This window comes from Eptatretus burgeri, chromosome 4, assembly GCF_056783735.1.
Source record: "Eptatretus burgeri isolate ZD-2024b chromosome 4, Ebu_testis_v1, whole genome shotgun sequence".
Classification (NCBI taxonomy): domain Eukaryota; kingdom Metazoa; phylum Chordata; class Myxini; order Myxiniformes; family Myxinidae; genus Eptatretus; species Eptatretus burgeri.
The window spans coordinates 34,719,856-34,747,621 of NC_140964.1; the positions used below are offsets into that span (position 1 = coordinate 34,719,856).

At 46.8% G+C, this 27,766-nt stretch overlaps 2 protein-coding genes across 3 annotated transcripts in view; one reads left to right on the plus strand and one right to left on the minus strand.

Annotated features, from left to right (window-relative positions):
- Positions 1–27,766, plus strand: part of LOC147027786 (uncharacterized) — a 68,703-nt gene that overhangs the window by 34,430 nt on the left and 6,507 nt on the right. The window lies entirely within an intron of this gene.
- The window catches only part of LOC147027788 (transport and Golgi organization protein 1 homolog), a 78,376-nt gene that overhangs the window by 24,414 nt on the left and 26,196 nt on the right, over positions 1–27,766 (minus strand). For both annotated transcript variants that reach the window (XM_085877365.1, XM_085877364.1), the window contains exons 7-14: positions 17,289–17,360; positions 16,170–16,274; positions 15,156–15,278; positions 14,126–14,249; positions 12,646–12,707; positions 11,818–11,908; positions 4,800–4,938; positions 4,225–4,326 (exon numbers count right to left, since the gene is read on the minus strand). In XM_085877365.1, coding sequence (XP_085733491.1) covers positions 4,225–4,326; positions 4,800–4,938; positions 11,818–11,908; positions 12,646–12,707; positions 14,126–14,249; positions 15,156–15,278; positions 16,170–16,274; positions 17,289–17,360 — 818 coding nt within the window. The remainder of the gene's footprint in view (positions 1–4,224; positions 4,327–4,799; positions 4,939–11,817; positions 11,909–12,645; positions 12,708–14,125; positions 14,250–15,155; positions 15,279–16,169; positions 16,275–17,288; positions 17,361–27,766) is intronic.

Consider the following 27,766-nt stretch of genomic DNA (forward strand, 5'->3'; position numbering starts at 1 on the left):
ATGCGTTTCGACTTATGAGTACCTTTCAAGTAACGTGTGTCGATGTGTGTCAACGATCGCATATCGTGCGTACAACTTATTCCCATCGCATGCGGAGCGTGTGTCATACGGCAAGTACGTCGTAAAATTTTCAACATGTTTAAAATTACAAGACGTACTCAATTTAATACGACGTATGCTGGCGTACTTTCGCGTTCTATTCACGCATACCAAACTTACCCATACCGTATTCGACGTGCGCCAGCGTTTTAGACGCATTTTTCAGAGGTCGGCATACGCTGGCAAGATCGCCAAGGTGTGACTGCGATGTTGACACTTCCATTTCTGCGGCGGTTATGATTTGAATCGTTGTGCGGCAGCCTTTCCATAACCTACGCCACGTCATCGTCGGCGATGCGTGCAGCGCGCTATGCCTAAGTTAGACTATCGTTGGGCAGAGGTTGTGAAGGCCGACAACAGGTTCAGCATTCGTTGGTATAAGTTATCTATAACACAACGAAACGTTCTGTGTCCGTTTCTAATACGTTATCCATAAGACCAAGTCGTTATGAATACGTCCGAATCTTAAAAAAAAAACATCAAAAGTTCACGCATGGAGGTAAGCCAGCATTTTACAAACATTTTAATACGTTGCCATTGCTGGCTAAAACGTCAAGGTGTGACTGGGCCTTAAGAGAAGTTGCAAGTATTTGTGGACGGACGGACGTGACATCTCATAAGCTCCCCGGAACTACGTTCCAGATGAGCTAAAAACAATTTCAATTGCTGTCTTTTACTATCCCCCCGCCCCCCCACCCAACCCTGCACTCTACAACATGGTACCACCCGCTCACAGCCACCCTCCAACCAAATTCCGAAGTCCTTTTATTCCATGACTGGATTACAGACAATCTTGTGAGAGTTTCAATTCAAACACCTTGTGTTTTTCATGTCACAAGACATAACCATGCTTCCTTGATCACCCATGATAATATGACATTTTTTGGAGACCAAGCTATTGCCTTTCAGATGAAAAAGTTTCCATCCAGGGTCAAAACCATAATCGACCAATTTACAAACCTATCAGATTTTCAGGCTTTTACACCTTTTCCTGTGTTTATTGTAACTCGTTCTAACAATTTAACGCTCTGTAAAACTCCATCCATTGTTCCAACATACATTTTCATCAAAATACTCCAACCCTGAAATGCCCAAACACGAATGGAGGTGAGCAAGGACAGCATCTCTTATTTTTTTCATTCTCTCTTGACCAATGGAAGAATACATACCAAACATAATTATTTTATTTTCTACAGGAGTGAGGCTCATGGAAGAGCAAGAAACATCTGAGAGTGGGGCAATAATCAAGGGAATGAATGAACAGGATAAGAGGAAAGGAAGGGAGGGAGGGGGAGGAAACACTTAAAGATCATGGGATAGAATTGATGACGACAGATGGAGCTTGCTTGAAGCCCAGGAGGCAACAGTGAAACAGAACAGCGGCCTCTGGAAGGTGGGTCCGTTAAAGTGAATTTTTTCCATTGTACCACAGAATTGCACATCTATCTATAATTCCAGCAGTGTGTGTGTTTGTGTGTGTGTGTGTGTGTGTGTGTGTGTGTGTGTGTGTGTGTGTGTGTGTGTGTGTGTGTGTGTGTGTGTGTGTGTGTGTGTGTGTGTGTGTGTGTGTGTGTGTGTGTGTGCGCTGTTTCTCGCCAACCTCTGGTCCGATCTAATTGAAACTTGCCAGGTATATTGCTGGGGACCTGAGGATGTGCCTGTTCAAGGTTTGATATTAATCGGACAAGTGCTTCCCAAGTTATGGCCATTTATTTACCAAACCAATGGGAAGACACGTTGTTGCGTGGGCGTGGCCGATGGGGAAGGGAAGCACAGCCACGTTCCCCATTACGGGTTACAACGTACGGGCTTCCGGAGAGTGATGACTTCGTGTATTCTAATAATTTCTCGATTTCTTATGCGTATTTATAGATAAACACAATGGCCCAAGTTATGATCGTTTTCATATTAGACGGTGTATAAATTTCGGGAGCATCAGAGTGCTGGTATGCTCCGAACCAGGAAGTAAATTTTTTCTCTCTCTTCTCTTCTCTTTTTGTTTTTCCTTGCCACGACATTGCGAAAAGGTAAAATACATTGGCGCTAATTGAATAATTGGGTATTAAAAATAAATTGCGCATAATCGTAACTGCGAATAATATCGAACTTCCGGGTCACGCACGTACGGGCACGTGAGAGCGAAGAAACGGCCTGCGTGGTTTATTATTAATTATTATTATTATTATTTTTTTTTTACGGGCACGTACTAGTATGTTCAATTTGAGGGACAGAGTCCACAACAACCATGTGGTTTCAACAACAGTAAGTGTTATGACTCGATTGTCTTCCACAAACTCAGTCGAGTTTACTGTAATATAACTGAAGTAGCAAAATTAACCCTACACTTATGGGTTACATCCCCAAAAACTGATAACAGTATTTACAAGGGTTTATCGACAAGTATATGGGGCAGAAATATTGTTTTAGTTAGAAAGTAAAAGCCTGGTGTTGGTTTAGTGGTTAGGGTGATTGACTTGGGATCCTAGGGTCCTGAGTTCAAGACCCATTGTCCACTAAATTAATACCAGGTGGGGTTGACTCAGCCTGTCATCCTTCCAAGGTCGGCAAAATGAGTACCAGCGTATTGGTAATAGACACACGATCAGCGGCATAGCCGCGTCCCAAACCAATGATGCAACCAGCAGCCATAAGACTGCACTCGAGAGAGGGAGAGTGGAGAGAGAGTGAGAGAGTGGAGAGAGAGTGAGAGAGTGGAGAGAGAGTGAGAGAGTGAGAGAGTGAGAGAGTGAGAGAGTGAGAGAGTGAGAGAGTGAGAGAGTGAGAGAGTGAGAGAGTGAGAGAGTGAGAGAGTGAGAGAGTTAGAGAGTTAGAGAGTTAGAGAGTTAGAGAGTTAGAGAGTTAGAGAGTTAGAGAGTTAGAGAGTGAGAGAGTGAGAGAGTGAGAGAGTGAGAGAGTTAGAGAGTTAGAGAGTTAGAGAGTTAGAGAGTTAGAGAGTTAGAGAGTTAGAGAGTTAGAGAGTTAGAGAGTTAGAGAGTTAGAGAGTTAGAGAGTTAGAGAGTTAGAGAGTTAGAGAGTTAGAGAGTTAGAGAGTTAGAGAGTTAGAGAGTTAGAGAGTTAGAGAGTTAGAGAGTTAGAGAGTTAGAGAGTTAGAGAGTTAGAGAGTTAGAGAGTTAGAGAGTTAGAGAGTTAGAGAGTTAGAGAGTTAGAGAGTTAGAGAGTGAGAGAGTGAGAGAGTGAGAGAGTGAGAGAGTGAGAGAGTGAGAGAGTGAGAGAGTGAGAGAGTGAGAGAGTGAGAGAGTGAGAGAGTGAGAGAGTGAGAGAGTGAGAGAGTGAGAGAGTGAGAGAGTGAGAGAGTGAGAGAGTGAGAGAGTGAGAGAGATAGAGAGAGAGAGAGAGAGAGAGTGAGAGAGTTAGAGAGTTAGAGAGTTAGAGAGTTAGAGAGTTAGAGAGTTAGAGAGTTAGAGAGTTAGAGAGTTAGAGAGTTAGAGAGTTAGAGAGTTAGAGAGAGAGAGAGAGAGAGAGAGAGAGAGAGAGAGAGAGAGAGAGAGAGAGAGAGAGAGAGAGAGAGAGAGAGAGAGAGAGAGAGATAAAGTTAGAGTAAGTTAAAATAATAAATACATGAAAGAAAAAGGAAATTTAAGAGCAAAGCATATCATTAATGCCACTCAATGACAATCAGGAAATGGACTTGGTGCCTTTTTGATAACATTCCCTTTTACAATTTTGGCCCTTTTGCCCTTGTGTTGACTGGAGTTCTTTCCCCCACTTCCATTATTTATTTATTTATTTGCATCCTGCCTCATTTTTGGACCTGGAGAGAACACCAAAAGGGCTTCCAAACTGGTGAGCTTGAACAATGAAATTGTCAAATTTAAGTCTGAACATCTCTGGCAGAATTAGTGCAAACCAATGCTAAAAAAAAAAAAAATCACAAAAGGTAAGGTTCATTATTTAAGCAATGTTCGAAAAATGATTACAGCAGGAATAAGAGGTCTCCAAAATGAGCAGAAAAAGCACAGTAAGCATCCAGACTGCAAAGCAAGGAATGATAGCATTGCAAGAGCTCAAGAAGACAACAGGTGTCACGAGAGAACCGGTGATGCCACAGGACAAAGACAAAGTGGGAAGAGGATAGAGAAACTGAGCAACAGGATTCAAACATACCTGTACTTCTGCACATCCTCGGTGGCATCCTGCATCTGCTCCTCAGTCTCTGAAAGCTTAGTTTCCTTTTGCTGCCGTTGATATTCTTCCAGGGTGAGCTTCCTGCAAAGGACAAAAACGTAATACTTTAAAAAGCTGAAACTGCGAGCAGGAAGGACCAACTTCATGTCACTATTGCATCCTCAAAAAAGCTCATCAGGGTAACAATGGCAGCTCATTGCTGGGTGCATCTGGCTGTTATTACTTGCAAGGGACTCCAATGATAAATTCCTCACTAGCAGGTTACAGATTTCAGGAATAAGCCTGGCCTTTAATCAGGTCATGAAGGCAGGTGTCGTTAAATCACATCGGCATGGGTTTAATGTATTTGGTCCGTCCATCCCTGAACTACTCCCTCAGTTTTAGGGACCCCACATGTAGCACAAGAGACCCCAGTTGGTAAGATAAGGTCGTAAAACATGTTTTTTTGGCCCTAAAAAGTCCAAGTTTTGTTATGCTTATGTTTGTTTACTTTATCACAACACTTTGCACCCCCCCCCCCACCACAATGTGCATAGCACGGGTACTTCACACACCTTTGTAGGCTGAGCTCCTTTTCGTGATACATCTCAGTCATAATCTCAAGGCGTTGCTTCACCTCTTTCAACTTGCTCCTGAGCTCTGACACCTCCACCTCGTTCACTGCGTTAGCAGTCACCATCCGCTGCACCCGCTCTGCATAACCACGGGAAAACACACACCAACCAAAAAGACTTTTTAACAGGGAGCAATGGTAATTATGCTAAATATATAATAGAAACACTAAGTGTAGTTAACACAACATGACATGGAAAAATGGAAAGAGAAACGGTGAACAAAAAGAAAGAGAGAAAAGCCCTCGATGAAATGATGATTTGTTGGGCCCAAAGTGAAACGTCATCATTTGCAAAACAAAGGGAAGAAATAACTTGAAAGTGCTAATCGTGTCAAACTTGAAAGCAAAACCCATCACAAAGCACCACACTATGACAAAAACTAATTTATGGCAGAATCAGAATAATTATTTACATTCAGAATAAATCCCACTGAGATCAATATATTTTTGGATAAAGTCTAGGCTCATGGAAGATCAAGAAGACAGAGGAAAGAAGACGGTGCACTGACCGTGGGGCAACACAAGGGTGAAACAAGGGAACGAACGAACGAATAGAAGGAGAAAGAAGAGGGAAGAAAACATAGCAACCTGTAAATAGATGGGGAGGGTTAATAAAGAGTACAAGGATCATGGATAGGGATAAGGGTGGAAGTATAATGCCAATTTGAAGTCCGAGAGACCTAGAAGGAGGAGTGGGATTGAACAGACCGAGGGAAGAGGCTCTACAGAAGAGTGGGAGAAAAGAGGAACAAGGGAATGAAGGGGATCAGTCAAACTGGATTCTGGGAGGTTCACAAGGAGATAGGAATTGGGAATAGGGGGTGATGGGAGGGGTGGGGTTGGTCACTGGAAGAGCATGTGTGACCAGGATGGACTGAGGAGGGATGGAGGGATTAAAAACAGACAAAAGCTTGAGAAGAAATTGTACAAAGGCCACCATCCTGTATGTGATGAGATAACAGCAGAAGCTGTGCTCATGCGTTTTTTGTAGGAGGTGCAAATGCTGCTGAGAGCTTTGCACAGCATACAGAAGACAGGTGTGTGGTGGGGGTACAAGCTCACTGGGTAGAGTAGTACTCCACTGAGCAACAGAGAAAGGCCTTGTAAGCAGTGACAAGTTCAGGTTTAGCAAGAAAGGGCTTTCCACAAGAGGATGCCCAGTCTGTGGCTGGCTTTGGGGACAAGCTTTGCGATGTGGTCAGCTAAGGAGATGTAGGTGATGGTGAGACCCAGACGTTTGAGAGACTGAACCTCTTCCAGTGGTTGATTCTGGAAATGGATAATAATGCTTGTTTGACGATTCTTTAACAGAGACGATGAGAATGTGATATTGCCTGAAACACCTTCCAAGTGTTAGACCAGTATCTGATCCTTTCCAGGTCAGCAGCGAGGAAGGCCGCTCCTACCAGTATGTTGGAGAAGAGGAAGAAGTTGTTTTTTGGGTTTGTTGATCTGGAGAAAGCATTTGATAGGGTTCCACGCGAAGTAATGACATGGGCATTAAGGAAGTTAGGAGTGGAGGAATGGTTGATCAGAGTAGTGATAGCAATGTACGAGAGAGCACGCACAGCTGTAAGGACGAAGGATGGGAACAGTGGTGAGTTTGAGGTGAAGGTTGGAGTGCACCAGGGGTCGGTACCAAGTCCACTTCCATGTGTAGTTGTGATGGAGGTGCTGGCTCAGAGGGTAAAGGAGGGTTTACCGTGGGAGCTGGTGTATGCAGATGATCTGGTGTTGATTGCAGAGTATGGATGGACTGAAGGAGAAGATGAACAAGTGGAAGGAATGTATGGAGGAAAAAGGTTTGAAGGTGAATATCGGAAAGACGAAGGTGATGGCAAGTGGTAAAGTGGCCATGTGCTGTGTGCATGAAGGGTGTCGGAATGAACTCCATTCAGTGTACAATGTGTGCTGAATGGGTTCATCGAAAATGTAGTGGTGTGAGAGGGTCATTAACCAGTGTGGCAGCCACATTCAAGTGTAAGGTGTGCATCGAGGGAGCTGCAGATGAAGGAATTGTTGAGTTGGATCCTGGAGATGGCGTGAAGCTGGAAGGTGTAAAAACATTTTGCTATCTCGGAGACATGCTGAATGGAGAAGGTGGATCCGACTCTTCGACGGTTGCCAGAGTGAGATGTGCATGGAAGAAGTTTCGGGAACTGAGTGGTGTGCTGACGAAGAGGGGAGTGTCGTTGAGGCTGAAGGGAAAGGTGTATGCGACATGTGTGAGGAGTACAATGATTTATTGGAGTGAGACATGGGTACTGAACATAAAGCAGCAACAAAGGCTGGAAAGGGTCAAAATGCAAATGGCTCAGTGGATGTGCGGAGTATCGTTGAGAGAGGGAAGACAAATGATGACTTGCGGAAGATGATGGGAATAGAGCCTGTGATGGAGGTTGTGAAGAGAAACAGGTTGAGATGGTTGGGTCATGAGTTGAGGAAGGATGAAAGTGACTGGGTGAAAGGAGTGTTGGAAATGAGTGTAGCAGGAAGTAGAGGACGGGGAAGACCGAGAAAACTTGGCTAAAGGTGGTGGAAGAAGAAATGTGGGCAAGGGGATTAAGAAGGGGAGATGCAGAAAATAGGGTAAAGTGGAGAAGATTGTCATGGGGCCGCAAGGCTAACCCCCACTTTAGCAGGGAAAATGACCTTAAAATGCTTGTTGTTGTTGTCGTTGGTGGTTTGACTATTCTTTAACAGAGACGGTGAGAATGTGATGGTGCCTGAAACACCTTCCAAGTGTTAGACCAGTATCTGATCCTTTCCAGGTCAGCAGCAAGGAAGGCCGCTTTCATTAAGCAATCATAAACCGGGTAAATCATGAATAAATCTAAAACTACCAGTATGTTGGTGGGTTGTGAAATTGTACATTATAATTTGGAAAGAGGAAAATAAGGCTTTCCAGAGCATTGGCATTGCCATGAATGTATACAAAGAAAAGGACGAGGCCAAAGACTGTACCTTTGGGCACTACAGCCTCAACTGGGAAAGGAGATGAGATTAGCGTTGAGAGCTATCCGTTGACTGCATGAGGAAAAGTAATTTCAAATTCCCAATAAATCAAGCACCACTTGGCTAATCCACACTTAGCAAAGGCTGAGTACAGTTCCATGTGCACCATTATTCTTTTGCCTTTTTAGTGTAGGGGTATGGAAGTGGTTTTATGTTGAAAGCACTGACTGGACTTGCATCCCATCTGAAGGCATCAATATCAAGGATGTGCTAAGCTTAGGGAAAGCTGATCTTCTAAGCTTGATTTGATCTCCCTCGTCTGCCAGGTCTGGTTTGCAATTGACAACAGCACACAGCGTGTATGACAATGGACCATCTTCTATCTTCTCATCCAAACTCTCTTCCTCTTATGTGGTGACTTCAATTGTCATCACACCAGTTGGCTAGGTGTGGGCACCTCTCTCACCTGCCATGGCACCTCAGCAAAAGCTTTCTGCGACTCATTAGGACTGACTCAATCGGTCAACTTCCCGACCCGGATCTCAACCAATGGTACTCCATCTCTTCTGGATCTGATTTTGACAAATTTCCCTGACAATATCTGCTGCTCTTCTCCGCTCCAATCGGTTCTTCTGACCACGTCCTTGTCAAAGTGGACATCTCTCTGGCTGTTATCAGAGAACCACCTCACCGCCGTCGAGTCTGGCATTTCACTCAAGCCGACTGGCAGGGTCTCCGAGCAGCCATCAAACTTACAGACTGGTCTCCTATCACTACTTTCTCAAACATCAACTCATCCTGGGAATTCTTTCAAAGAAACTTGCTCTCCCTCATGCACAGATTTATCCCCTCTCGTGTTCAGTTGTCCTACCCTTCCTCCCGCCCTTGGTTTACTGAAGCTTGTGGCGAGGCAGTTGTCCTGAAACAACTTGCCTTTGCCTCATGGAAAGCAAACCCAACTGAGGGCAATCTCAGTTCCTTCCACAAAGCTCGGAACAAGTGTGTATCTACCCTCAGGAGAGCCAGAAAACAACATCTTTCTCATCTCAAGTCTGAACTCTCAAACCTCTCTCCCTCCTCAAAATCCTGGTGGCGTTTAATCAAATCTGTTTCTGGTGTATGTTCCCCCTCCATCCCCTCCCTTACCTCAAATGGCCGCACTGCTGATTCCACACGTGAAAAAGCTGAATGTCTAAACTCGGTGTTTGCAGCTAAATCTTATGTCCTAAACCCATCACTATCTCTACCCACTTTACCCAGTCACACCCAACTGTCCCTGGACTCTGTATCCTTTTCTCCTGACAAGGTGGAGAGCTTGCTTTCAAACCTCGAGTCAGATTCTGCAACCGGTCCAGACGGCATCAGCCCACGTGTCCTCAAAGCCTGCTCTTCTGCTCTTGCTCACCCTCTCTCTGTTCTATTCACCCTCTCATTTGCCCAAGGTCATCTGCCATCTGCTTGGAAATCTGCTAACATCACTGCCCTGCATAAAAAAGGTGCAAAAACAGATCCCTGTAACTACAGACCAATCAGCCTTCTCCCAATCATCAGCAAGGTTATGGAATCCATCATCGCTTCAGACATGAAATCCTTCCTCTTCTCTAATGGCTTGATTTCCAATCATCAATTTGGTTTCAGACAAGGTCACTCTACCCTGGATATGCTGCTTCTGCTCTCCCATCAATGGATGGAGGTCCTCAATGCCAGACAGGAAATCCGAGCCGTATTCCTGGACATATCGCATGCTTTTGACACAGTCTGGCACCCTGCACTACTCACCAAACTCTCTTCCCATGGTATTCAAGGCCATCTCCACTCATGGCTCGCAGACTTCCTCTCCTGTCGCAGTCAACGTGTGGCCCTAAATGGAGTTCTTTCATCCCCTCTTCCTGTGCAGGCTGGAGTTCCTCAAGGTAGCGTTCTGGGCCCTGTTCTTTTTCTGGTTTTCATCAATGACCTCTCGGACTCTCTGGAAAATCCTCTATTTCTCTTTGCCGACGACTCCACCCTCTGTCGTACCATCTGTCATCCCTCAGACCGGCAAGCAGCAGCTTCTTCGCTCACTGCAGATCTGGATAAAATCACAAACTGGTCCAACACGTGGAACATGTCTTTCAATCCAGACAAATCTCACACTCTCACTACGTCTCTTCGAAAGGAGCGTTTAGAAAACCCCCCCATCCACTTTCTCAACAATCCTCTGGAAGAAGTCTTTTCTTTCAAGCTTCTGGGTCTCACTATCTGCCATGACCTTTCCTGGGAAAGTCACATTTCCAACCTCGCCTCAAAAGCCAGTCGCCGACTGGGAATCCTCCGTCGTGCAAAGTCCTTCCTCGGCCCTCTTGAGCTCCTGACCACTTACAAAGCTTTTGTCCGTAGCCTGATGGAGTACTGCTCTCCCCTCTGGGCTGGTGCTCCTGCCTCCCACCTTTCTCGGATTCACGCTGTCGAAACCAGGGCATTTAAGATCATCGGCATCTCCCGCAATGAAGCTGAGTCTTTGGGCCTCTCACTCAATCACCGCAGGTTGGTCGGTGGTCTTTCTGTCTTCTACCGACTCCTCTCCAGCCTTGCTCCCCCTGCTCTCTCTGCGATTTGTCCCCACCACATTTCCACAGGGCGCTCAAGGTCCGCCAACAACCCCCTGCTGGTAAAACTACCAAAATCACGAATCACTGCTCATCTTCACTCTTTCATTCCTCTTTTTTTCCCGCCTTTGGAATAAACTTCCTCACTCTATTCTTTCCCATTCTTCCCTCCAGGCTTTCAAAACAGCTGTTCACCACCACCTCTTATCTTCCCCCATCCAAATCCTCGATCTTTTTTACCCCCGATAATCCACCCAAGCCCACTTCCTTCAATTCCCCTGCTTTCCTTCCTGAAAGTCCCTGTAATGTCCATCTTCTCTTCGCCATGTTCCCCGTCCCATCCCCATCCCTCTCCCTTCCACAGTTCACCTAATGTGTCTGTTCCCCACTGTTTTGTCCCTCCCACTCCCGCCCCTCTTGTCTCATGCCCCCTTGCGGTGAGTTGTGCGTTTGCTCTGATACGAGCCTCGACTAAGGTATACAAAAAAAAAAAAAGTAAAAATCTTGTTATTATTCTAAGTAAATTTCATCTACTAATGCATGACGAAACACTTGTTTTATGGCTAATATTAAAGAGAATGGTGGCATAAGAAGAACTTAGCTTTCAGCGTTCGGCGTGAAATGCCATGGTGGGCAGAAATGACGTCTTTCGTTCGTTCGTACATGAGAGGGGAGCGTTTCTTGGTTTTTTTCCGTCACGCAATAAATTCAATGGTTTTCACATATATAACACATTAGTTTCACAAATTTCCATTGAAAAAAGGCAGTATTGTGTGAATCTAATGTGTAGTTCATGCGGAAACCGGCAAATTATTATTATTATCTCTTCGGATGTTTCCGTCAGTTGTGGGTATTTCCGTCAATTGTTTCCGTCAGTTATCGGCCCATGAATACTCGGGTATTTCCGTCAATTGTCGCCATTTCCATCTAGGTTACGCACTGCCATCTACCGGACGGCCGTCATTGGCTGTCACTTGAGGTGCGTGGGGGTGGGGGGGGACACCGGAGACATGGTAGACACCGGGGACATTTCAAACTCGGTGCAAATGTATACCAGCGCACGCGCTGTAATAACAAGGAGCACTTTTGGTCCCATGCCCATTGAGTGGGATGAGGAATAGATCTGTGTAATATGAAAGCTAAATCTTGAACAGTTTTGGAAATGTCACGTACACAAAAGAACATGGACAGATGGTCGGTTGGTCAGTCAGTCGGAGTTCATTTTCATGTCCCCCCCCCTCCGCCCCGTTGGAGGGGCGGAGGATAAAAAGACCAAAACTTTAAGCCAATATGAATACAGACCAAAGGGTAACACATCTTAAAGGACATTAAAGTACCTAATGCACATCAATTCTGCTCGTCCAATCAACACCATCACACCTTTTAACACAAACACCAAACCAGCATTCAACTTACCTTCCAGTTCTTGCTTCGCCTTCAGCTCATCAGAAAGCTTCTCTTGGAAGCGTTCCTTTGCTTCCTCCATGATCTTCAGGGATGTGTTAAGCTGAATGAATACACCGACCACTCATCAAGCATGGAAAGTTGCAAGGCTAAAAACTCCACCCTTTGGCACACAACTCATTCATGAACATTTTAAAGGCATTTTCACATGAGGTGATCTGGTGCAAGAAGTTCACAGTGCTTCCTTAAAAGTCCAGAATATATGGCAAAATTTGCAATGAAAGTCCATTCCAAAACAAAGCTGCCACAGGGATGTGCCGATAATTACATTACCAATGTCAAATATCCAAGAAAACGTGCCGATTCAATGACAAGCACGCTGCTTGTAAATCAACCTCTAAGATAGTCACGAGTCCATCCATATGTCTAGGCCCTTCAACAGCCACAAAATATTACACAGTGCCTTCAGAAAATATTCACACCCCTTGACTTTTGTCACATTTCGTTGTGTTACAGCCTGAATTAAAAATGGATTAAATTTAAATTTTTTGTCACTGATCAACACAAAATACCCAAAAATGACAAAGTGAAAAATATTCTTTGAGAAATTTTTACAAATATATTAAAAATGAAAAGCTGAAATATCTTGCGTCTATAAGTATTCAACCCCCCCTGACTGACTGACTGACCCCCCCCCCCCCCCGAACGATCAAATCTGACTGGTAGACAGACAGACAAGGTGAGCCAATTGCTAAACCCCGCTTTTGGCTTTGCGTGCGCAGGGTAAAAATGTGGAATTTGAGAGCAAAGCGACAGTGCCAAGAAGCTACTCTATCTCACCCGAGCAACATCAACCATCTTCTGGATTCTTCTTTTCTTTTTTTCTTTGATGGCATCTGATTCTGCCAAAAGAAAACATAAAAAATTTGCTTTGAGTTCTGCTTTTAGAAGTAATACAAAATCATCATAGTTATTATTTTAAAATAATTAATTAATTATAAATAACTGCTTCATAAAAATGACATCCTTCAATTCGGAATTTAAGCCGGGTGTCCCATCTGCAAGCAAGAGCTGTTGGACGTGAAAGATCCCATGGTGTCCTTCTATGAAGAGTAGGTGAGTTGTTACTATCACCCAGACCAATGTATAAATTCACACTCTGCAGTGAAGGTGCAGCAGACACACCTCAGCAATAATGCAACGAGCAGGAGAAACTCATAGCAGACGAGAAGGGCACTCGGTGGAGCACATACCTCTGCCACACAATGCCTGATCGATTTTGTAGAACATATCGGGCCCAATAAATGTTTGAGATACGGTTATAAATATCGGTTTTAGCCCCATTTCTCAATGGTGAAGAATATCATTAAAAAATTCTAGTAGCCGGATCCGGACCTTCGCCAAAATCTAATCAGTTCGTCCTCGTCACACACCCAACCTGTCCACAAAATTTCATCCGGATCCGTCCACAACTTTTTGAGATATCCTGTACACAGACAAACAAACAGACAGGGGTGAAAACATAACCTCTTTCCACCTTTGGTGGTAGAGATAATTATGTCACCAAGGTACGATGACAATGAATGTCGTGATGACAAACAAACAAACAGTGACAGTGACAAACAGGGATAGGAAGCAAAAACAGACAGTTTTATTTATAAAGATTATAATAATATTAGTCCTTACCTTCAAATTCATAGTAAAACAAACAAACAAACAAAAAGTTCTTTCAAAAGAAAACAATATTCAGAGAAACAAGAGATTTAAAGGGAACTGAAAAATGCTGGCACAACTACAAAACAATTTTTTGTAATCATTCTGCATAAAACATGGACCTAATCAATTATTAATTAAACCAGTGATCTTCACTATTTTTTTTTAAGAAGGGGGCCACTTTCACCGATAAGACATCAATGTGAGAGCCGCCACACTGCCTGCAAGATTCCAAAATGGCTGCGAATCGGCCCGTGTCCAAATACTTTGTTTCCCCGCTGTGGTGACTGGGCTGCAAGCATAATTGTTTGCATACTGCCATTACATTACTTTTATACATCGCGTTGGAACACTCATTTGAACCCACTGAGTCAATTTGATAGCATTTATGGCGGATTATGATTTATGGTGTTTTCACATCTGTGTATCATCGGCCACACTTTAGGCCACCAGGGGCTGCCAGTGGCTCGTGGGCCGTGCAAAGAAGAACAGGCAATGAAATAATTGCTGCTATACGAGTAAACTTTAAAGCTTTCACTCCAATCGCTCATTTCAGGTTTTAAGCATCTGCTGCTCTATTTTTTTTTGTTTGTTTGTTCAACAATACCTTGTTCCTCAGCACTACATTCTTCAACTCTAACGGAGTCTTCTCCCACCTCCTCTTCCTGCTGAGATTCCTCATCCTCAGAACTGTAGTCCAGCTGAAGCTGTAGCAGGCATTCTGTAAGGGCCTATGTGGAGGAAGTTAAAGGATGAGTGTAAATAATTTATAACAGGCTCATGACACCACTGCAAGATAATCGATTCTGGCAATGCATTCAACTGGGGGGGGGGGGGTGTGGTGGTATGAACATACACATGCACATACATATATTCATTGGTAGATGTTAAAGATCCCATGGTAGCCTTTGCGAGGAGAAGGCGAGCTATCACCGGCACCCTGGCCAAATTCCAAATTCCTGCCCCAACCAGAGGGAATTGCATCAGCGGCACAGCCATGCCCTCAGCTGATGATGCTATACCTCGCAGCATTGTACTGCATACGAACGAAGAAGTTCTCATGGATAATATGCACCCCAAATTTTGATGAGGTGCGGCTTATACATGAGTGATTACGGTAAATCGATTAACTTTCCAAAAGTACCATTTTTATTATTCTACAACCGCAGGAAGCCTTTAGAATCAAATGTGATGCGCGCGCACGCACACATTTTTCCTTTTAGTAATAGATGATAGATTATATTTTATTTAAAGCAACAAAAGCAAGCACAATTTTTTAAAGATAATATGATCATGTTTAAATTGCATAGTCTTTGCATTTCAACAAATGTATGAACTCTGGATAAGCTCATAGGCAAAGCATTTATATTTCTAATGAAGTATTCTATTCATGTCTATAAACTGTCATGAACACATACACCTACTTTTGGGGAGTTTTGTTGAAAACAATGTATCAGTACTTTTAAAGGTACGGAAAACCCTGTAAAGAATACATCACACACACAAAAAAAGAATAGAGTCGTATCATCCTTTTCTGGAACTACGTGCAACACACTACAATCTCAACTGAACTTCCTGTCCATCGGTAACGAGCGTCAAAGGTCAGAGCATGCCAAGGTTTGTACAAAATGCCTCACCTGGATTTCACTATCTTTAAATAGCATCGATTCCTCGAGGTCTTTCCGCACCTTCTCGGCTAAATGCAGCTGCTCGGCAAGCTCACCACAGCGCTCATTCCAGCCCAGGGCTTCCTGCTCCAACTGCTCACTCCGGCAAGGTGCGGCAACGACGAATGCTCAAGTACGGCAAACATGAGGCCTCAAACATAGCAAGTCACAAACCCAGAGTAAACCAACTAAGATAGAAGCACAACAATTCGCAAAATAATTATCCTGCTGGCAAAAATAACTTTGAAAGGAAAACAATAACTCAATTCATTTCGAAAATATTAATTTATATTTTTGCCATTATAGTTTCATTAATCTGACTTATTTATTGATTTGTTAATTTTTTTCAGAGTGTAATCCACAATTTGCCAAGTCATACAATTATGGATCTTGTTATTAAGACTGAATTTCAGTGTTATCACATTTGTATGCAAAAAAGATGCACACTCACAAGAAATCCATGAACACACGGTGGCCCCCGTATGGCGAAGGTTTACCCTCATAATTTTGTAGTAGCCAAAAGGGCGGCTGACTAAGCATAACCATGATGGCCTTGAAGACTGTTACATCTTGGAACTAAACCATTGTGAGTATTTCATTCCTACTTTTTGACATGCCATACCCCTACCCCACCACCCAAAATGCATATAAGAAAGGCATGTAGATGCATCACATCACTATTCATTTGTCAATTTTCTTTGAAACCTCTCATTAGTAGTAACCAAATACAGGTATGTCTCTCTAGCTCTGATGGACATTTCTACCTCTATGTGCTACTCACTCGTAAATTTGACAGATTCACAAGGTGTAATTAATATACATTATAAAACTGATGCAAATTGCAAGCAAGAGAACACTTTAGAGTCACAAAAAGTATTTGCAGGATGTTGCCCTCAGAATTGCAGGATATGATAAAAGGTGCAGAACTATTGATTGACAGAAGTGCATCATCATATGTATGACAAAAAGTAAACAAACACTCACCTGCTCTCTACTGCGTTCTAGACGTGACATTTCCTCCTGTGCCTCCAAAACTTCCTCTTGGAGACCCCCCAATTTGCTCTGAGCCGTCTTCTGCGCGGTCTCACTCTGTGCACAAGCACGTTAGTTAAAACCACCCAAGATGCTTGCGCAAACCAAGGCCAATCCCATGTGCAGGAACTTTTTACAAGAGTAACACATTAGAGGTAGTGAAGAAAAAAAAGGATTGATTTACAAAGAAAGAAGATTCACAATTAGAGATTTTCACTGATAACAATACCTTGCATCACTCAGATATCTCACAACTCAGCTGAATCACCAAATAAGTTCATCAAAAATTAGATAAATAAAATCTGCACCATACTCTATTTTTGGATCGTCGGTGCAACTGAAGTAGTTTCTTGGCAAGGGTTATACTGGGTGGTTTGCCATCACCTTCCCAGCATTGTTTGTCCATGCTCTATCCTTTTTAAATGCTGACCATCAAGCAAGGAATGAGCACGTACCATTTAAAAAAGAAACATTTGGTGCGACTCGGCCGGAGCTCGAACCACAGACCTCCCAGCGCACTCAGAGCAGGCGCTCTAACTATTAACCACTGAGTCTGGTGAAATATACTACAAACTAGAAAGCATATCCAAAATGAAAAGCCCACCGCATCCGCAAGTAAACTTGATGAAAACGATAGTTTTTTTTTTAATGTACATTTTATTCATTTGTGTTCTCCATATTCTCATCGTAAAGGTTTGTTGAAGATTTGATGACAAAAGCTCGATTGGTAAAAATCTTATGGCATGAATGCACACACGGAAGCTCAATGATAAATAAAGAAACACAGAAGAGATTTTTTTTTAAACCAGGGCATCTCATGCTTGACACGCTGCGGCGGGGCTAATAAGGACTATTTATAGTCACTATGACTTTGCCCTTTCACATTTTGACCCAATTTTTAATTATTTTCTCCATATTCTCATAATAAAAGGTTTGTTGAAAATTTGACGACAAAAGCTAAAATGGTAAAAAAAACAAACAAACAAAAGTTATGACCTGGGTACACAGAACAACTGCAAAACCTGTGCGTCTCCTGCTGCGCGGGGAAACTGGCTAATGAAAAGAAATTACCTCAGCAAGCTGTGACTCCAAAGAAGCAAGGTGTTCCTCCATCTCCTTCCGTTTGTTCTCTTGCTCCAAAAACTAGAAAATAAAATGAATGAATAAATGGATTAAAAGTTTACAAAATCGAATGATTATACTCTTACCATTGTATTGCAATATCATTACTGATTATCCTCTTACCACAAAGCATTTCAACATATTTAAGCCATTTGTGAGCTATCCACAATCTAAAAGCCATTATAGTCCAGTAGATTTAGCCCCAGAATAGCTGAACCTGAAACAAATTGCAATAGATTTTTTATTGCTGGATCTTGTTCAGGGGGTCACTCTGAATGTCCCAATATAAAATAGGACAAAATAGGACCACCTGAAGTGCCCTAAATTGCATAAATTCAAAATGGCCGCATTGAGCACTTGGGGGGCTGATATCTCCTAAACGGTGCGTTTTAGACCCCATAAATGCATTATTAGCAGATAGGAAGGTGACCCCAAGGAATCCAAATATTTCGTCAAAATTTGTATACGATGTCATATATGTCAGAAATGATGTCATAGGCATCATATATGACATCATATGTGTCAAACAAATTCAAAAGAGTTTATTTTCCCTTATCATATAGTATACATCGGGATTGACAAATAAACTATGCAACAGAACATGGAACACAACAAACCCCTCCCCCCCCCCATCAGGGTAACCTACACCAGCACATTTCACCAAAGGTAAATGGACTCAACGGCCAGGTGACTCTTTGTTCAGGTGATCATGAGTGTATCTGTACAATACATCAGATTTATGTGGCTATTTTTACACTGTGGGCATGACTGATTTCATTTTGCATGCTATGTGTAGTGACTGCTGTAGAGTGTACTGTGAATATGGTGTTTGGTTCAGATTGTTTGTGTGGGGTATTAGACGTCGTATGTACGCGCATAGCATGAGGTAAACTACTTTGCTGATTTTCGTGGAATTTAGCATAGCTTTGACAATATCCTAAAAACTAATTTTCCATCCACAGGGCGACATCTACACCATGGATGACACAAAGTGTGCCATGTGTGAGAAACAGCTTGATGAAGGCCGACAAACGTTTACTTTGATAGAGAAGGGTGCCCATAGTGTGAGGGAAGCTGCAAAATCAAGAGGAGTTGCTATCAACGTGATGGTGGGGCAGAAGTTCCACTCTGAATGCAGACTAGACTTTTACAACAAGAAATCTATACAGTTTTCGTTAAAACGAAAGTTTCGGGAGGAGCCAGAGCCACCAAGTCGCCGTTCTATTGAACCCATATTTAACTTTTTGGAACACCGCTTCCTTTGTGGGATGTCAGCAGAAACCAACTCTGATGATTCTTACCCTGTTCAAACGTGGGACTTCCAGAGGTCTATCTTTAAAGCATGCGACCAAAGGCCCTCAAACGATCCTTGGGCAGAGAAAGTTCGGGGACGTTTAGCATCTTGCATTGACCTTCACGCGGCAGATGCCATTTACCACATAGTTTGTAGTGTAAACTTCAGAACAGGGAAGCAAATACCACTCCGTTACAGAAGATGGGTGAAAACGGCATCAAGACCCTAAGCGCAGATGGTGATGCTGATGTCTTGATTGTAAAAACGGCTGTAAGGTGTTCATCGTCTGCTTGTACGCAACTAATAGGAGAAGATACAGATCTCCTTGCACTGTTGTGTTCCTATTGCGGTGATGATTGCAAAGGACTCGTCTTCAGGTCAGAACGCAAGTGTGGGGAGAAGGAGGTGAAGAGGAGAGTCTGGGACATTGTTTGCCGCAAGAAGCAGTTGGGGAAAGAATTGTGTAGTCTCTTGCCAGTGATCCATGCCATTGCTGGATGCGACAACATCCAGGATATTTGGGATAGGGAAAGGAGCGCCAGTGAAGAAATCCCAAAATCATCACGAGTTTAAGTCGCAAATTCTAAAGTTGGCTCAAGAAGGGTTGGGGTAGAGGACGTAGATAAAGCAGGAGAGAGCGCTCTTGTCTTTCTATGTGGTGGAAAGATGGAAGAAAGCCCGGATGACCTGAGAGCCAGGAAGTTCTCAGAAAAGGTGGCTACCAGTGTTCGCAGTGTCCAAGTACAGACGCTACCTCCAACATCCAACGCAGCAAGATATCACTCACAGAGGGTTTACTATGAAGCCCAGGTTTGGATGGGGTAAGAAAAACTGAATCCAACGGATTGGGGGTGGAATTTGTCAGATGGTCGAATGCAGCCAAGCAAGATAGACTTGCTTCCTGCACCGGAATATCTGTTGAAAATAATCCGGTGCCAATGCAAGGGTGATTGTGACACCCTACATTGCAGCTGTCGGAAAAATGGCTTAGAGTGTTCACCATCATGCACGGGATGTAAAGGGACATCATGCACTAATAAGGGGGATGTTGCCACCGATATTGATTCAGACTAAGTAAAACCTCATCATGTGAATAAGCCAGGACATGTGGAGGACAGACTCTGTGGAGGTGTACATTTGAATTTGAATTTGTTAATGTACAAGGCATAGCTCATGGAACATATTTCAGACTTGGATATTTCCAAAGAACGTCATACATGTACTTCCTACAAAAACATAGAGGAAAACATAAATTTAACATAAATTATATCAATGACGTCATCAATGACGTCATTTCTGACATATATGACATCATATACAAATTTTGATGAAATATTTGGATTCCTTGGGGTCACTTTCCTATCTGCTAATAATACATCTATGGGGTCTAAAACGCACCGTTTAGGAGATATCAGCCCCCCAAGTGCTCAATGGTGGCCATTTTGAATTTATGGAAATTAGGGCACTTCCGGTGGTCCTATTTTGTCCCATTTTATATTGGGACATTCAGAGTGACCCCCTGAACAAGATCCAGCAATAAAAAAAAACTATTGCAATTTGTTTCAGGTTATAGTGCAATTCTACTGGACTATTCGAAAATGGCCAGGAATTGTACTACAGTATAGTGTTACGGCTGTGGAAATTCGCAAACCACGATTCAGGTCCCGTAGGTGAGATATCTCTGAAGTAAATGTGTAGTTAGCCCAAAACCCGTTGTTTAGAGGGAATAATTGTGATTCATTCGGGCTGCGAGGCTTTGAGTCAGTCGTTTTTCTTTCTCTATCTTTTATTTCAAATAAAAACCAACGAGGACGCTCGGTGGGCTTTTCGCGCCATTCTTCTTCGCGCTTGGTGTGAGGGGAGAGAAGCGAGGGGAGGGCAGCTGGCGCTCGATTGGTGGATGCGCGGTGTGACGCGGCCAGGGAGGTGGAACGCCCCTCTTCGAGACCTTTCTCAAAGCGCCTCGAAGGGGGGTGGAGCAAAGAACGGGGCGGAGCAACAGGGCGGAGCTCTGAGGATATAAAAGTCGGAGATGGGGGAAGCAGTTTTGTGGATGCTCTTGCTCGGTGGATATTCTTGCTTCGTGGTTGCTCTCGCTCTCGTCTTCCGGCTCGCTCGTCCTGGTGGCCGCTGGCCTGGTCTTTTGTGGGGCAGTTGCAAGACCCCGCTGGCGGAAAGGAGCGTCCGCCATTCCCCTCTCCCGACTTCGGGCATCCACGTTTCCCCCCCCCCATCCGTGCTGGGATAGCGCCGAACACTCGGTCCGTGGCGTCGAGTGGCCAACACGTGCAGGCGCGAGGCACGCAGGAGAGGACTCGCCTACCACGCCAGGGCACGGAGTCGGTTCCAGGCGGGACCACGTCGATGGCCGTAGGAGAGGGACTCGACGGCCCAAAAGGGAAGTCACCATTTCTTTTCGGGGTGTTTTTGTATGGAACTTGTGGCGCCGTGTCTTGTAAAGTAGAACTGTGTAAGTGTTGCCGTGTGTCGGTCTTAGTCGGTTGTAGCTCTGCGTCGTCGTTGCTTTATTGGTTTTTTCTTCTTGCATTTGCTTTATGTGCATTCTGATCCTGTTTGGCTGTATATGTGAGCTTGTGTCTGTGTCTGTGTGAATAAAGTGCTTGTGTGAACTTGTTCCCCGTTTCGCTGCGTCCTTCCCTTTGTTGAATCTCTATCTTGCTTCACGTAACGGGTTCGTCGTGGGCTCAATACGCCCGGTAATTAATCGGAACCGTCGAGGCCGACGATAACACCGCTCGGTTATCCCGATAGTACGGAACGGATCGCTAAAGCGGCCCGTGTCCGGAGTAGACCTGCGGCGAGGTGCGATCGTCTGGTCTACCCTCCGCGTGGGTACTTAGGTAGGTCGAGTTTGGCGAACAACCCTATGCCACGCAGGGGGCCGATTGGCACGATCGTGGTGAGGCCGAAAGGCCCACCCGTGACTAGCTCCCGGCGTTAGTCCGAGAGGGTCACGACAGAATTGTCCGTCCGGTGGGCGACGTGACGCGATTCGAGTTACGTGGCCGTTCGCACGCCGGCGGGCGCGAATTCGCAACACTGGTGTCAGGAGTGGGAAAACAAACTCTGCTGTCTCCAGCTAAATTCACGGGAATCGGTCCAGGGGTGAGAGGAGCGACCCCCGATTCCCTCCAAATTACGAGCGATTCAAATTAACCCCTTACGAGAAATAAGATGGCGTCTCAAGGCGAGCGGGAGCCGGGGGTATTAGAAATGGATTTAGAATGTGTAGAATCCATGGTCCAGGATGAGAACCCCGAGCAGGAAATGTTGGTTGTGCAGGAACACGAACTCCCCCAACTGAACCCAGAGCCCGAAATAGGTGCGGCGGCGGCCGCGGTGTATGACACCTCTCCTCCCCCTCTCCGCCAAAACCCCCCGATCCTTGCCGAATCGGTTCAGCTGAGTGCACCCGACATGGCCCAGCTATGCGCCATGCTGGCGGCAATGAATGCGAAGATGGATACAAACACAAATGAAATGAAAAACGAAATAAAAGGCATGAACAAGCAAATGAACGAAATAAAAACGAAAATGGAAACAAATGCGCAAGGAATGAAGGAAGAAATGAAAGAACTGCGGGGTGAGACGCAGAACATGGGCCTAAGCCTGCAGGCGGGCATGAAGGCAATAACCGGGGAGCTTAAAATGGCGACGCCACGTGCGGGAGCGAACGAGCTGGGAGGGCGTGCAACAGCTGTCAGGCCCGCGGTGGAGGCGGGTGAGGACAAAATAATTCGGGAGACGTGTTGGGCGAGGGTCGTGACGGAAAAAGTGACGGTGACCGAGAGGGAAAAATTAAATGGGGAGACCAAAACGTGTGAGACGAGACACGAGGTGATGACAAAGGAAATAAAAATAGTGGAGACAAGGGAGGTAAAGGGTGAAGAGGTGACCGAGTTGGCAGAGACACGGAAGATAGAGAGTGAATTGGACGGGGTTAGAGACGCGCGCGCGCGCGCGCACGCACGCACGCACGCACGCACGCACGCACGCACGCACGCACGCACGCACGCACGCACGCACGCACGCACGCACGCACGCACGCACGCACGCACGCACACACACACACACACACACACACACACAGTTAGTGGAGGACAACGGGGGGGAGCTGGCGGACTGGGTGGAGACCCAGTGCGAGCAGTTGGATAGCCTCCTCCAGGAACGAGGGGAGGGAGTATGCTCCCTTGAGGAGACTCACGACCAGGTGGGTTCGGTCATGCTTTGCGAGGTCGAGGGGAGGAGTGCTGCGAACGGGTGCACGCTGAGCTTGGGGGGTATAGAGGCCCCGGAACCCATTGTGGGGACACAAGTCCCCAGTGTGGTTGTCCCTGTGTGTGTGGTACAAGGTGTGAGTGCGTCCCCGTGTGTGAAAGCGCCCCCGTGTGCGAGTGGTGTGGTGGCAAGTGTGCCGAAGGGCGTGCTCCCCAGCACGCCGTGTGTGGATGAGACACCGCGGGCGAGAGCCCCCGCGTGTGTGAGTGGTATGGTTTGTGTGAGGGAAATGGCACGAGTGAGTGATCGGCCGAGTGTGAGGGAGACAATGTGTGCAAGGTCGCTGTGTGTAAGGGAGATGTCGGTTGGCATGCGGGAGCACGCAGCCGCGTCTCCCGGTGTGAATGTGATGGAGTGGTGTGTGAGTGTCGTGACACGCAGGTGTGCGTGTGTCGAATGGAGACGATGACGGCGACAGAGGAACGAAAGCCGGGTAGCGGCCGTAGAGGTTTTGAGAACCATGCCGGGTTCACCCAGCAGCGAGCGCGAGGTCCGTGCTGTGCAACGCACGAGGCCGCCATGTGCTCGCTTGCGGGAGTGAAGCCCGGTCCGGAAACGAGCACGGTGAATGTTGCCGATCCCGCGACGGACAAAGTTTAGGCTGGATAACGGATTTGAACCGGACGGGTTCTCCACGCGGGCGTGTGTGTGAAGCTCCAACGGGCAGAGCACATGTGTTCGCGTGGGGAACCCCTCGAGACGTGAGGCTTGTGTTTTTTTTTATGCGCCGGGTGAGGTCATGGCTGCGTGTGTGGTTGGAATCTGGCAGGAGGGTGAATCCCTGCCGGATGGTACCGTCCAAGTGGGACGAGGGACGCGAACAGCTGCCATGACGTCACGCCAAAGGTGTGCGGCTGTGAATTGCCGCGCAGGTGCTGCGCATGTGAAAAAAACAAAAAACAAACCAAGCCTCGCTTTCGGGTGAACAGGATTCCCGGGCAAGGGGTGGAAGACCCCCTTACCTGGGCACAGGATGGACACTAGTTAGGGGGAAGGGTTGGCATAGGTAGACTGGCTCCATGGGGCAGGGGTAAGTCCTCATGGGGCCCGTGGAATGGATTAGTTAGAGGGTTTTAGTTCAGATTTAGGTGGGGAAATGAGTTGATGACATTTTGGAGACAGTGACAGACTTGTGAGTGTGTAGAGGGGACGTAGCTTAGCGACGTAGTGTTAAAAGGAACGTGCTGTAGTTTAAGGGACGACGTGGGAGCACGAGTTAGTTAGGGGAGGTAGTTAGAAGGATGGCAGAGTTCAGCGGTGTGTGTGTTGAAGAGTTGGTGAGTTGAGTGGAAACATGTGCTTGGTGAGTGAGTGAGGCCAGCGGGTCTGTGTGAATGGAGCGAATGGGGAATGCATGGTGCGATGTGTGATTGGGGGGAAGAGTGACTCCCGCCCAAGGGACCCCGGGGTCAGTGTAGAGTGAGTTAGCTGGGTTAGTTAAATTGACAAAATGGAAGTCGTTTTGCTGTTGGTGAGAGTGTAGGCTCAAAACCCGTTTGGAGGGGTGCAGGAGCCCTGTTGACGGGCTGGGAGCGTGGCTGCGAAAGGTGAGTATCGCTGAGTGGGTACCCCGGGCACCAGGCTAGTCGGCCGTGGTAGGCCAAGGGCCCATGGGGGGCCGGGATAGCGTAGTGGGCACGGGTGCGCCCGCATGGTGCGGGGGCCCGGGGCGCCATTAGCCGCGTGAGCAGTGTTGTGGGCACGGGTGACCCTCGGAAAGGGGCCCGGGAAGCCAGCCTGCCATGTGTGCATTTCAGGGGAGTTGCCATGGGGGGCACTCCCCGGAGTTTAGGGAGCTGGTAGGCTCGGAGGCAGTGTAGTGCCCGGGGGTGCCATCGTCGGAGAATCGGCAGAGGGTAGTGCCTGCCAAGGGAGCCACGTGTCCCAGCCATGAGACCGTGTGAGGGCACGGGAAGAAAATTGGGGGGCGAGGCCCGAAATTGTAAGGACACCAACACAGGCGACAGGAATCTGGGTTGATAGAACCAATAGTTTAAGCGCGAGGGGCTTGTTGAAAGCCCCGGGGAAGTTTTAAGGTTAATGGATAGGGTAGATAGGAAGTGTACCCCTCCGCACCATCCATCCCTTTGCTCTCGTTGTGGGCCGCTGGACCCACTTTGGGTGAAGATCGCTGAAGTCTGGGGAGGCCATCCTGAGGCTTCCTTGGGCCTCGACACAGGACGCTAGCTCTCCCTCATTCCCCTCCAGGAAGGGAACGTAGGGGTTGGGAGTAGGCTAGGACGAGATAGGATAGCCGAACAGAGACAGTAAAGGGGGTTAAGGGACGAATTATAGTGGGGAAGTAAAAAAGGAAATAAAACAAAAAAAAAATTAGTTGGGGCTAAATTGGGTTTTTTACAAATTAAGGGGGTGGGTATGGACAGTGACAGGCAAAGGCGATAGGTGGGAGGGAGACCGTAGGGTAGGTCCAAGCCCGCCTTCTGTGTGGCCAGCACCACCGCACTCCCTCCACCAACCTCCATCTCAAGGCAAAAGGCTGGCCAGCTTCATCTGCTGGCTGTGTTGCTGCAAGGCCTGTGCCGGCCACTTCATCTGCTGGCTGTGTTACTTCAAGGCCTGTGCCGGCCAGATCGTCTGCCGGCTGTGTTTGCCTGCAGCGGCCCTGTTCTGCCGGCTTTGTTTGCCTGCTGTCTTTGCCATGCCATGCCCAATGCCCCTGTTCACCTGGCCCATTCAATTTTGCTTTGCCCCCCCTCCCCCTGTTCATTTCCATGTGCGCCAGGATCAAGGCAACAGTTTGCAAGCTGCAAGAACTGCCCTGTTGGCAGCTACAGCATGGGCCTGCAGTGGCGGCCCGTGCACAGTGTTTGCATCCATCCATTCATCCACCCATCCATCCATCCGTTGTGTTCATTGCGTGTGCCACTTGAGCTGGCACGGATACTGCGTTTGTGCAGTCCGTGCACCGTTTTGTTGCTTGCGTCAGTGCCCGTTCAGTGTTCTGCAGGGACTGCCTTGCGGGCAGCCGCACCAGGAGACTACGTTTGTGCAGCCCATGCACCGTTGTGGTTCACTGCGTTCAGTTAAAAAGGGAAGGCCTTGGACTGCGTGTGAGCAGCCGGCCACGTTCCCTGTCACCTGCATTGCTTGAGCCAGAGACTGCAGGCGAGCAGCCTGGCTCCCTGCTAACTACTTTCTTTTTGCAGAGTCCATTGATCCTGGGCCATGGTTCAGTGTAAAATTTGTAAGTTAAGGTTAAGATGTACTGTACATATGAGTGCGCCCCCGGCATGTCTGTCTTAGCACCGGCAATTTTATTTAAGTCGTCTGTGTGAGTGGGTTTGTTTAGTTAGTTACTCAGCCCTCAGGTTATTTATTTTGGGGACACGAATACCATGAATGTCGCACTCAGGGATCCGTAGGTAAAACGTACTAGGGGAGAACTACACATGATGGCACACGAAAATTTGACGACTCAGGACGAGTTTGTAAAAAGGGGAGGGGGTTGTGTTGCGGTTGAGGAAATTTGCAAACCACCATTCAGGTCCCGTAGGTGAGATATCTCTGTAAGTACATGTGTTGTTAGCCCAAACCCGTTGTTTAGAGGGAATAAATGTGATTCATCTGGGCTGCGACCCTTTGAGATAGTCGTTTTTCTGTTCTATCTTTATTTTGAACCAACCACGCTCCAACCATCACACAACAATAACAACGCCAACAGCTACGATCTTTACCTTCACAACTCGCTCCCGCAAACATCGCATCACCGCCATTCCAAACGGCACCATGGCCATAAACCACCACCATAAACCCTCCACCACCTTCACCTCTCTCCTTCTACGGCCATTCCCACACCACCTGTGAGCACCGAGCGTCGGGCTGTCCTGGGCTCGAACAAGACATGCGCCGAGCCGCGAGTGCAAAATGCGGCCTTTCCGAGGAGAATTCGGATCAGGAATGCGACACGCCCACTTCTGATCCGTCCAATCAGCAAACGCGGGGCGGTTTGGCCCCGCCTCCAGGCGCGTCTGTGTGGAATCGAGATATGCAAATTCTAGGATCAGGGGAGATTAACGCCCCTTTTTCTCCGACCAATGGACGAGCATGGCTCCGCCCCCGAGCTCGTCCTGATCCGGAAATTTGCATATGGGTTCTCCTGCCGGCCTATAAAGCGCCGAGCGCGGGGCCAATCTCAGCAGAGTCGGTTTGGACAGAGTCAGCCTTGGAAGAGCGGAGAGTGGCAGAAGAGCGGAGAGAGTTTTGAGCAGAGTCGGTTTGGGCAGAGTCGGCCTTGGAAGAGCCGGCCTTGGAAGAGCGGAGAGTTGCAGAAAAGGCAGAGTCGGCCTTGGAAGAGTGGAGAGTGGCAGAAAAGCAGAGAGAGTTTTGGGCAGAGGCAGTTTGGAGCGCGGAGTGGAGTCGGGAGGCGAGGGCGTCCCGGTGGTTTTCGGCAGTCGGCTGAGGAGAATTGGGGGAAGAGACCGAGGAGTTCGGGTCCGAGGCAAGGAAGACGGCGGTCGGCGACGAGGTCGCGGTGGAATCGCTCGTCACGGGACCCAAGCAAGACAGCTATACTCTTTCCCCAGAGCATCAACAATTCCCCCCCCCCTTTTTCCCCCGCGCTGAGATAGTGCGAAAAGGGGGCCCCGTTCCCACCCCACTCCAAGCAGTGTCAACGAAACCCGCGAAGAAGCACGAAGTCTGGGCACCGCCGCGCTGCCACATTTGCGGCTCATCACAAAGACACGGGTAGGACCCACCCGGTCTCGCGGACCTGACCGCTCTTTCAGGTCCCGCGCAAATATTGGCCCACAGGCCCCGTAAGCCCCCTTGTCTTTGAGGGTGGCCTTTTCTTTTGTTTCTGTGTAAACGTGTG